General features: G+C 42.9%; 1 protein-coding gene across 7 annotated transcripts in view; it reads right to left on the bottom strand.

The window, feature by feature from the left end:
• Positions 1 to 1,873: 1,873 nt before the first annotated feature.
• Positions 1,874 to 12,666, bottom strand: part of abcc9 (ATP-binding cassette, sub-family C (CFTR/MRP), member 9) — a 76,650-nt gene continuing 65,857 nt past the window's right edge. For 6 of the 7 annotated variants that reach the window (XM_045700153.1, XM_045700152.1, XM_045700154.1 and 3 more), the window contains 3 exons: positions 12,478 to 12,611; positions 11,197 to 11,259; positions 1,874 to 3,128 (listed from right to left, as the gene is read on the bottom strand). In XM_045700153.1, coding sequence (XP_045556109.1) covers positions 2,991 to 3,128; positions 11,197 to 11,259; positions 12,478 to 12,611 — 335 coding nt within the window. In that variant the 3' untranslated portion in view covers positions 1,874 to 2,990. Of the gene's footprint in view, positions 3,129 to 10,457; positions 10,638 to 11,196; positions 11,260 to 12,477; positions 12,612 to 12,666 lie in introns of all 7 variants that reach the window. The other variant, XM_045700150.1, reaches the window with a different exon arrangement.

Genomic DNA, 12,666 nt, shown 5'->3' on the forward strand with positions numbered 1-12,666 from the left:
TGAATCAATTGGAGGTGTACCTGTGGAAGTATTTCAAGGCCTACCTTCAAACTCAGTGCCTCTTTGCTTGACATCATGGGAAAATCAAAAGAAATCAGCCAAGACCTCAGAAAAATAATTGTAGACCTACACAAGTCTGGTTCATCCTTGGGAGCAATTTCCAAATGCCTGAAGGTACCACGTTCATCTGTACAAACAATAGTATGCAAGTATAAACACCATGGGACCACGCTGCCGTCATACCGCTCAGGAAGGAGACGTATTCGGTCTCCTAGAGATGAACGTAATTTGGTGCGAAAAGTGCAAATCAATCCCAGAACAACAGCAAAGGACCTTGTGAAGATGCTGGAGGAAACAGGTACAAAAGTATCTATATCCACAGTAAAACGAGTCCTGTATCGACATAACCTGAAAGGCCGCTCAGAAAAGAAAAGGCCACTGCTCCAAACAGCCATAAAAAAGCCAGACAACGGTTTGCAACTGTACATGGGGACAAAGATTGTACTTTTTGGAGAAATGTCCTCTGGTCTGATGAAACAAAAATAGAACTGTTTGGCCATAATGACCATCGTTATGTTTGGAGGAAAAAGGGGGAGGCTTGCAACCCGAAGAACACCATCCCAACTGTGAAGCACGGGGGTGGCAACATCATGTTGTGGGGTGCTTTGCTGCAGAAGGGACTGGTGCACGTCACAAAATAGATGGCATCATGAGGATGGAAAATGATGTGGATATATTGAAGCAACATCTCAAGACATCAGTCAGGAAGTTAAAGCTTGGTCGCAAATGGGTCTTCCAAATGGACAATGACCCCAAGCATACTTCCAAAGTTCTGTCAAAATGGCTTAAGGACAACAAAGTCAAGGTATTGGAGTGGCCATCACAAAGCCCTGACCTCAATCCCATAGAACATTTGTGGGCAGAACTGAAAAAGCGTGTGCGAGCAAGGAGGCGTACAAACCTGACTCAGTTACACCAGCTCTGTCAGGAGGAATGGGCCAAAATTCACCCAACTTATTGTGGGAAGCTTGTGGAAGGCTATCTGAAACGTTTGACCCAAGTTAAACAATTTAAAGGCAATGCTACCAAATACTAATTGAGTGTATGTAAACTTCTGACCCACTAGGAATGTGATGAAAGAAATAAAAGCTGAAATAAATAATTCTCTCTACTATTATTCTGACATTTCACATTCTTAAAATAAAGTGGTGATCCTAACTGACCTAAAACAGGGAATTTTTACCTGGATTAAATGTCAGGAATTGTGAAAACTGAGTTTAAATGTATTTGGCTAAGGTGTATGTAAATTTCCGACTTCAACTGTTTAACAGTGCTCTATATCTATAGGTATTCTGCTCTTATGATGTCATCGTTCTAGAGAGGGGTGAGTGTTGTGTCTCCACACTTTCTGACAGACTGACTGACTCCAAAGTGCTGCTTGCCCATAAAAAGACAACTCTGGTGAAGGATAGCAGCCACACTATAGGGGCCATGTTGTTGACCTTTGGCCTTTACATGGACCCCCGCCACAGCAGAAGCTACATTAAATATACTTAGCTGCTACTCACTTATAATGTATACAATGGAGAGTAGGGAGGTTGAGGGGAGACACCTAGCCTGGAATCCAAGCTAAACGAAACAATGGTTCAGGCTTGTTCAACCAGGCTAGAAGACGCCTACCCATTCATAGATTATAGAGAGGGCGTCTTGAGTTGAAAACATGAGTGGGAAAACATCCCACACGTGTGTAAGGAAAGTAGTGCAGGAATTCTGGGTCATGAGTTTGGGATTGAATAAGAATGAAGAATTAATTAAAAATGAATTTCTTGAGATGAGAAACCGCTTTACACTGACAAACAAAACAACACAGCAGTATGGTGGTAAAAACAGATACTGAAATTCTTCAAAGTGTACCTTACAACAATCAGTTTGGCATTCAGGCTATAATACAATACAAAGAAGTCAATATAAAATTCTCATTGTTCGATATGCAAAATAACTATAAATATTCAGGTACTACAGTGGGACAGTGGCACAGCTCCCCAGAAACCAGGTTTAATACTGAAAATATAAACCACTTTCCTTACCAATTACACCAGCCAGCACCATGTATGGTAGAAACTAACGCTGGCCTGGCTTATGGTAGGCAGAAGAAAGCGGAATCTTCCCTTATCATTTAGGTCTGGATCTTAACTTAACACCAACATGCATAACTCCAAGTTTTCACATACATCTTGACATGAATGTATGGTTTACAGTACACCAGTTCTGTATAAGTTGAAGTTAGGCGTGCACATTAAGATTCAGTCCTTTAGAGAACACCCATTCGGTGAAAGCTGTCCTTTTTCAAAGAGGAGTCAGTGACCACTAAATGTCCACAGTCCCATGGTTCAGTCAGCATCGCATCTAATCAGACAGACAAAGGGTCACCGGGCTAAAAATGCTCCAGCGATATACCCTACAGTGTTCGTACCAATGTAGTAATACTACATTATACCTGCTTATTGCTTACCTATGAATAATGGTGTAAAATATATACATATATATATATATATATATATATACACATACATCATCTAGTAATAAGTGTAACAAAAGATATCATTTAAACGTAAAACATTTAAGTAAAGCTTTGTAAAATTGTAATCATATTATACGACCGATTGTGATCCTTACACAACCAAGTTAATAGGTCACTCATTCAATCAATCAATCAATCACTCAATAACTAATACATTACCAATAATCAACAGAAGAAGGCCATCAGTGGTGCTTTGGGAAGCAGTGTTTCCCCTACCATTACCAAGTGGAGGTGGTCAACCGGCCTGGCTCCATTTCCCCCGTCTAAAACCTACAGTATGAGCTTCAGTCAATAATGGTAATAATATCTGGAACTCTGCGCCCCACCTAAGCATTGTGGGAAACACTGAGGAGGCTGATTAATTGATAGATAGACTGACTGATGGTGTGCTGGCTGACAGTGTGTGAGCCTACATGTCAGCCCTGACGAAGGAAGCAAACATGCCGTCCTCGTTCTCCAGAAGGGTCTCTGGTTTGTCGATCTCTAAGATGTTCCCTCGCTTCATCACGATCACCAGGTCAGCTTCCAGGATGGTGTGGACACGATGCTGCATGAAGAACACACACACAGACGCACACACACACACAGACGCACGCACACACAGATGCACGCACACACAGACGCACGCACACACAGACGCACGCACACACAGACGCACGCACACACAGACGCACGCACACACAGACGCATGTACACACGCGCGCACACGCGCGCGCGCGCACACACACACACACATTACATTACATTACATTCGATTGATTGTTTAATTACACAAAAAAAGAGGAAGGGATGCAATGCAGCTTTGATTTGTAATGTAGCCAGACAGAGAGAGAGAAACTGTGCTGAGAACAAATAACAGATACCTGAATGTATTTTCATTTAGTCTTATCTCACAGCCACAAGAGTCAACTGCTAAGATTAGCTGTAGTAGGCCTCCTTAACCCCCAGACAGATTAGATGTAGTATCTTTCTTTAACCCCCAGACAGATTAGATGTAGTACCCCTCCTTAACCCCCAGACAGATTAGATGTAGTACCCCTCTTTAACCCCCAGAAAGATTAGATGTAGTACCCCTCTTTAACCCTCAGGCAGATTAGATGTAGTACCCCTCTTTAACCCCCAGACAGATTAGATGTAGTACCCCTCTTTAACCCCCAGACAGATTAGATGTAGTACCCCTCTTTAACCCCAGACAGATTAGATGTAGTACCCCTCTTTAACCCCAGACAGATTAGATGTAGTACCCCTCCTTAACCCCCAGACAGATTAGATGTAGTACCCCTCCTTAACCCCAGACAGATTAGATGTAGTACCCCTCCTTAACCCCAGACAGATTAGATGTAGTACCCCTCCTTAACCCCAGACAGATTAGATGTAGTACCCCTCCTTAACCCCCAGACAGATTAGATGTAGTACCCCTCCTTAACCCCAGACAGATTACATGTAGTACCCCTCTTTAACCCCCAGACAGATTAGATGTAGTACCCCTCTTTAACCAGCAGACAGATTAGATGTAGTACCCCTCTTTAACCCCCAGACAGATTAGATGTAGTACCCCTCTTTAACCCTCAGACAGATTAGATGTAGTACCCCTCCTTAACCCCAGACAGATTAGATGTAGTACCCCTCCTTAACCCCCAGACAGATTAGATGTAGTACCCCTCCTTAACCCCAGACAGATTACATGTAGTACCCCTCTTTAACCCCCAGACAGATTAGATGTAGTACCCCTCTTTAACCAGCAGACAGATTAGATGTAGTACCCCTCTTTAACCCCCAGACAGATTAGATGTAGTACCCCTCTTTAACCCTCAGACAGATTAGATGTAGTACCCCTCCTTAACCCCCAGACAGACTAGATGTAGTACCCCTCTTTAACCCCCAGACAGATTAGATGTAGTATCTCTTTAACCCCCAGACAGACGAGATGTAGTATCCCTCTTGAACCCCCAGACAGATTAGATGTAGTACCCCTCCTTAACCCCAGCCAGATTAGATGTAGCACCCCTCCTTAACCCCCAGACAGATTAGATGTAGTACCCCTCCTTAACCCCCAGACAGATTAGATGTAGTACCCCTCTTTAACCCCAGACAGATTAGATGTAGTACCCCTCTTTAACCCCAGACAGATTAGATGTAGTACCCCTCCTTAACCCCCAGACAGATTAGATGTAGTACCCCTCCTTAACCCCCAGACAGATTAGATGTAGTACCCCTCCTTAACCCCAGACAGATTAGATGTAGTACCCCTCCTTAACCCCAGACAGATTAGATGTAGTACCCCTCCTTAACCCCCAGACAGATTAGATGTAGTACCCCTCCTTAACCCCAGACAGATTACATGTAGTACCCCTCTTTAACCCCCAGACAGATTAGATGTAGTACCCCTCTTTAACCAGCAGACAGATTAGATGTAGTACCCCTCTTTAACCCCCAGACAGATTAGATGTAGTACCCCTCTTTAACCCTCAGACAGACTAGATGTAGTACCCCTCCTTAACCCCCAGACAGACTAGATGTAGTACCCCTCTTTAACCCCCAGACAGATTAGATGTAGTATCTCTTAAACCCCCAGACAGATTAGATGTAGTATCTCTTTAACCCCCAGACAGACGAGATGTAGTATCCCTCTTGAACCCCCAGACAGATTAGATGTAGTACCCCTCCTTAACCCCAGCCAGATTAGATGTAGCACCCCTCCTTAACCCCCAGACAGATTAGATGTAGTACCCCTCCTTAACCCCCAGACAAATTAGATGTAGTACCCCTCCTTAACCCCAGCCAGATTAGATGTAGTACCCCTCCTTAACCCCCTGACAGATTAGATGTAGTACCCCTCTCTTTACCCCCAGACAGACTAGATGTAGTATCCCTCATTAACCTCAGACAGATTAGATGTAGTACCCCTCTCTTTACCCCCAGACATATTAGATGTAGTAACCCTCTTTAACCCCCTGACAGATTAGATGTAGTATCTCTCTTTAACGCCCAGAGATTCGATATAGTATCTCTCTTTAACCCCCAGACAGATTAGATGTAGTATCTCTTTAACCCCCAGACAGATTAGATGTAGTATCTCTTAAACCCCCAGACAGATTAGATGTAGTACCCCTCTCTTTACCCCCAGACAGATTGCATGTAGTATCTCTTTAACCCCCTGACAGATTAGATGTAGTACCCCTCTCTTTACCCCCAGACAGATTAGATGTAGTATCTCTTTAACCCCAGACAGATTAGATGTAGTACCCCTCTCTTTACCCCAGACAGATTAGATGTAGTATATCTTAAACCCCCAGACAGATTAGATGTAGTATCTCTTAAACCCCCAGACAGATTAGATGTAGTATCTCTCTTTAACCCCCAGACAGATTAGATGTAGTATCTCTCTTTAACCCCCAGACAGATTAGATGTAGTATCTCTCTTTAACCCCCAGACAGATTAGATGTAGTATCTCTCTTTAACCCCCTGACAGATTAGATGTAGTATCTCTCTTAAACCCGCAGACAGATTAGATGTTGTATCTCTCTTCAACCCCAGACAGATTAGATGTACTATCCCTCTTTAACCCTCAGACATATTAGATGTAGTACCCCTCTTTAACCCCAGACAGATTAGATGTAGTATCTCTCTTTACCCCCAGACAGATTAGATGTAGTATCTCTCTTTACCCCCAGACAGATTAGATGTAGTATCCCTCTTTAACCCTCAGACATATTAGATGTAGTACTCCTCTTTAACCCCCTGACAGATTAGCTGTAGTACCCCTCCTTAACCCCCAGACAGATTAGATGTAGTATCTCTCTTTACCCCCAGACAGATTAGATGTAGTATCCCTCTTTAACCCTCAGACATATTAGATGTAGTATCCCTCTTTAACCCCCTGACAGATTAGATGTAGTATCTCTCTTTAACCCCCTGACAGATTAGATGTAGTATCTCTCTTTAACCCCCTGACAGATTAGATGTAGTACCCCTCCTTAACCCCCAGACAGATTAGATGTAGTATCTCTCTTTACCCCCAGACAGATTACATGTAGTATCTCTTAAACCCCCAGACAGATTAGATGTAGTACCCCTCTCTTTACCCCCAGACAGATTGCATGTAGTATCTCTTTAACCCCCTGACAGATTAGATGTAGTACCCCTCTCTTTACCCCCAGACAGATTAGATGTAGTATCTCTTTAACCCCAGACAGATTAGATGTAGTACCCCTCTCTTTACCCCCAGACAGATTAGATGTAGTATATCTTAAACCCCCAGACAGATTAGATGTAGTATCTCTTAAACCCCCAGACAGATTAGATGTAGTATCTCTCTTTAACCCCCAGACAGATTAGATGTAGTATCTCTCTTTAACCCCCAGACAGATTAGATGTAGTATCTCTCTTTAACCCCCAGACAGATTAGATGTAGTATCTCTCTTTAACCCCCTGACAGATTAGATGTAGTATCTCTCTTAAACCCGCAGACAGATTAGATGTTGTATCTCTCTTCAACCCCAGACAGATTAGATGTACTATCCCTCTTTAACCCTCAGACATATTAGATGTAGTACCCCTCTTTAACCCCAGACAGATTAGATGTAGTATCTCTCTTTACCCCCAGACAGATTAGATGTAGTATCTCTCTTTACCCCCAGACAGATTAGATGTAGTATCCCTCTTTAACCCTCAGACAGATTAGATGTAGTACTCCTCTTTAACCCCCTGACAGATTAGCTGTAGTACCCCTCCTTAACCCCCAGACAGATTAGATGTAGTATCTCTCTTTACCCCCAGACAGATTAGATGTAGTATCCCTCTTTAACCCTCAGACATATTAGATGTAGTATCCCTCTTTAACCCCCTGACAGATTAGATGTAGTATCTCTCTTTAACCCCCTGACAGATTAGATGTAGTATCTCTCTTTAACCCCCTGACAGATTAGATGTAGTACCCCTCCTTAACCCCCAGACAGATTAGATGTAGTATCTCTCTTTAACCAGCAGACAGATTAGATGTAGTATCTCTCTTTAACCCCCTGACAGATTAGATGTAGTATCTCTCTTAAACCCGCAGACAGATTAGATGTAGTATCTCTTTAACCCCCAGACAGATTAGGTGTAGTATCTCTCTTTAACCAGCAGACAGATTAGATGTAGTATCTCTTAAACCCCCAGACAGATTAGATGTAGTATCTCTCTTAAACCCCCAGACAGATTAGATGTAGTATCTCTCTTTAACCCGCAGACAGATTAGATGTAGTACCCCTCTCTTTACCCCCAGACAGATTAGATGTAGTATCTCTTAAACCCCCAGACAGATTAGATGTAGTATCTCTCTTCAACCCCCAGACAGATTAGATGTAGTATCTCTCTTTACCCCCAGACAGATTAGATGTAGTATCTCTCTTTACCCCCAGACAGATTAGATGCAGCATCCCTCTTTAACCCTCAGACATATTAGATGTAGTACCCCTCTTTAACCCCCTGACAGATTAGATGTAGTATCTCTCCTTAACCCCAGACAGATTAGATGTAGTATCTCTTTAACCCCCAGACAGATTAGATGTAGTATCTCTCTTTACCCCCAGACAGATTAGATGTAGTATCTCTCTTTACCCCCAGACAGATTAGATGTAGTATCCCTCTTTAACCCTCAGACATATTAGATGTAGTATCCCTCTTTAACCCCCTGACAGATTAGATGTAGTATCTCTCTTTAACCCCCTGACAGATTAGATGTAGTATCTCTCTTTAACCCCCTGACAGATTAGATGTAGTACCCCTCCTTAACCCCCAGACAGATTAGATGTAGTATCTCTCTTTAACCCCCAGACAGATTAGATGTAGTATCTCTCTTTAACCAGCAGACAGATTAGATGTAGTATCTCTTAAACCCCCAGACAGATTAGATGTAGTATCTCTCTTTAACCAGCAGACAGATTAGATGTAGTATCTCTTAAACCCCAGACAGATTAGATGTAGTACCCCTCCTTAACCCCCAGACAGATTAGATGTAGTATCTCTCTTTAACCCCCAGACAGATTAGATGTAGTACCCCTCCTTAACCCCCAGACAGATTAGATGTAGTATCTCTCTTTAACCCCCAGACAGATTAGGTGTAGTATCTCTCTTTAACCAGCAGACAGATTAGATGTAGTATCTCTTAAACCCCCAGACAGATTAGATGTAGTATCTCTTAAACCCCAGACAGATTAGATGTAGTACCCCTCTTTAAACCCCAGACAGATTAGATGTAGTATCTCTTTAACCCCCAGACAGATTAGATGTAGTAACCGTCTTTAACCCTCAAACAGATTAGATGTAGTATCTCTTTAACCCCCAGACAGATTAGGTGTAGTATCTCTCTTTAACCAGCAGACAGATTAGATGTAGTATCTCTTAAACCCCCAGACAGATTAGATGTAGTATCTCTCTTAAACCCCCAGACAGATTAGATGTAGTATCTCTCTTTAACCCGCAGACAGATTAGATGTAGTACCCCTCTCTTTACCCCCAGACAGATTAGATGTAGTATCTCTTAAACCCCCAGACAGATTAGATGTAGTATCTCTCTTCAACCCCCAGACAGATTAGATGTAGTATCTCTCTTTACCCCCAGACAGATTAGATGTAGTATCTCTCTTTACCCCCAGACAGATTAGATGCAGCATCCCTCTTTAACCCTCAGACATATTAGATGTAGTACCCCTCTTTAACCCCCTGACAGATTAGATGTAGTATCTCTCCTTAACCCCAGACAGATTAGATGTAGTATCTCTTTAACCCCCAGACAGATTAGATGTAGTATCTCTCTTTACCCCCAGACAGATTAGATGTAGTATCTCTCTTTACCCCCAGACAGATTAGATGTAGTATCCCTCTTTAACCCTCAGACATATTAGATGTAGTATCCCTCTTTAACCCCCTGACAGATTAGATGTAGTATCTCTCTTTAACCCCCTGACAGATTAGATGTAGTATCTCTCTTTAACCCCCTGACAGATTAGATGTAGTACCCCTCCTTAACCCCCAGACAGATTAGATGTAGTATCTCTCTTTAACCCCCAGACAGATTAGATGTAGTATCTCTCTTTAACCAGCAGACAGATTAGATGTAGTATCTCTTAAACCCCCAGACAGATTAGATGTAGTATCTCTCTTTAACCAGCAGACAGATTAGATGTAGTATCTCTTAAACCCCAGACAGATTAGATGTAGTACCCCTCCTTAACCCCCAGACAGATTAGATGTAGTATCTCTCTTTAACCCCCAGACAGATTAGATGTAGTACCCCTCCTTAACCCCCAGACAGATTAGATGTAGTATCTCTCTTTAACCCCCAGACAGATTAGGTGTAGTATCTCTCTTTAACCAGCAGACAGATTAGATGTAGTATCTCTTAAACCCCCAGACAGATTAGATGTAGTATCTCTTAAACCCCAGACAGATTAGATGTAGTACCCCTCTTTAAACCCCAGACAGATTAGATGTAGTATCTCTTTAACCCCCAGACAGATTAGATGTAGTAACCGTCTTTAACCCTCAAACAGATTAGATGTAGTATCCCTCTCTTTAACCGCCAGACAGATTAGATGTAGTATCTCTTTACCCCCAGACAGATTAGATGTAGTACCCCTCTTTAACCCCCAGACAGATTAGATGTAGTAACCGTCTTTAACCCCCAGACAGATTAGATGTAGTATCCCTCTCTTTAACCCCCAGACAGATTAGATGTAGTATCTCTTTACCCCCAGACAGATTAGATGTAGTACCCCTCTTTAACCCCCAGACAGATTAGATGTAGTACCCCTCTTTAACCCCCAGACAGATTAGATGTAGTATCTCTCTTTAACCCCCTGACAGTGGTCTCAGACAGCATGCAGTACCAACCCGGGAGGCTGTAGAGGCCTGGAAGGCAGGCTGGGACAGGGCCTACTTGTGAGTCCTCACTAAGACACTGAAGAGGCTGTCCTGCTGTGCTAGCAGGTTGACTGCAGAGTCACACTCCACTAGCTGCCCCGCGGAGAACACCAGCACCTGTTCAGCCTCCAAGATGGAGGACACCAGGTGCTGGGTGCCAGAACGGAGAGAAGGAACAAAGGATAGATGGGAAGACAGAAGGAGAGGAGCAAGGACAGACAGACAGGGAAAACAAGGAAAAGAAGACAGGTGAAGGAAGGACAACAGACAAGCTGTTTGAGTCTCGAGAGGCTAACGTGTCGATTCAGAGTTGAGATCTGCAGCACTCTTAACTTGAATTTTCATCAGTCTCCCACTGTCATCGATCAATTATTTACAGGAATGTTCGAGTTGCGCCTTATCTCAACTCTGAATCGGTCCGTAAATGCATTTGGAGGCGTGAGAAGCATTTGGAGATATGAGGAGCATTTGGAGATATGAGAAGCAGAGGTACAGTATGATGAAACAGGAGACATTGGAAAGATAGGATGAAGGAGAGGAGGAAATCTAAAAGCTAGGAGAAATCAGCTAGTCCTAGTCTCTATGCTTTCTCCAATGATTGATCCATAGAGAGAGAGAGCAGAGCGAGAGGAGTCTCCACATCTATACAGAGAATAACTTCTAGATCTGACCTTTCTACCTAATGACCTACAGGCTGTTACAGACTTACTGCAATAGTGACGACTGTTCGGTCGGCGAAGGCTGTCATCACCACCTTCTGTAAGACATTCTCCTATAGGGGTGAGAAATGACATGTAGGTCAGCTCTTTTGGTCGTGGACCAAATGGCACCCTATTCCTTGCATAGTGCACTACTTTTGACAAGAGCCCTATGGCTCTTAGTGCACTTTATAGGGAATAGTGTGTCATCTGGAGCACAGTCTTAGATACAGCCATATACACTCCACAGCAATGTCACTACACTGTGAGTGCTGTCCCCTCTTCGCTGTCTGCATCAGTGTGATGGTAGTTTGATAGAGTGTACCTGTCAGGGTCAAAGGTTAATGCTACGGCTGTGACCGTAATGACCTCAGATTGATGTTGGCCTGCTTGTCCCTATAACAAAAACTAATAAAGAGAGTCGCACACTCTATATTTAAACTGCCAGTAATTTATATATAAACTGCCAGGGATTGGAGCTATGAACTATGCATGCCTCCGGACTGAAACCTGAGAGGCTGGAGGAGAGTGACGGCCCTCACTGTTGCACAACAATCGCAACAAAACTGCCCCTAAAGATAGAATCCTTAATTGAAACAATAACAACGTGTTCTCCCAGCCTCAGGATGGGGCTGGAGAATGGAATCCCTCTCAAATACATAGACAGAGCTGTGGACGCAAGGACTGACCATCCATGATATCAACATTATAGTTGTAAACATGTTTTGAGGCTATACAGTGTTTGTTTACATTTACATCGTTTACAAACATTGGAGTAAAACAAGGTTATATTTTGGGTTCTGATGGGGGACGACAGTTGAACTGAGCTCATGAGGCATTTATCAGTTATGTTCTTTAAGAATCAATGGCTACATATCATTTATAAGTCCAAAAATGGATGTAGCAACTAAGGATTCAGGCTTTAATGGAAATCAGTGCTTCATTTCCAAACTGGTGGCCTAATGAAGAGTATGTGGCTGGTTGAAATACATGGACATGTGTTCTGCTATTGACCAAACCTCTATGTACAGGGCTCAATAATGAATGTCATATGTAACCCTGGCAACTCAAATAATAAACACGTAATAGGAGGACAAATATAAAGATGTCTGGTTTGTGTTTTTATAATGTATCTGACATTATACTTGTGCTTTATGTTTGTACCCATATGAGGTGAAAGTAATGTCATAGATCTGTCTGTAAAAAAAGAGCAGAAAATGAAACATCTGATCATAATGTCACTAAAGAGCTAGTGATGAAGGGTACATGGCTGTTAGGGTGTGTGAGCTCACCGTTGCCATGTCGATGGATGCAGTGGCTTCGTCCATAATGAGGATGGAGCTCTTCCTGACGAAGGCTCTGGCCAGACAGAACAACTGCCTCTGACCCACACTGAAGTTCTCCCCTCCCTCTGTCACCACCGCGTCTGGAACACACACACACACACACACTTGTTATTAAGGCAATCGTCTTCCTGAAAT

This window comes from Salmo salar, chromosome ssa17 (genome assembly GCF_905237065.1).
Source record: "Salmo salar chromosome ssa17, Ssal_v3.1, whole genome shotgun sequence".
Taxonomy (NCBI): Eukaryota; Metazoa; Chordata; class Actinopteri; order Salmoniformes; family Salmonidae; genus Salmo; species Salmo salar.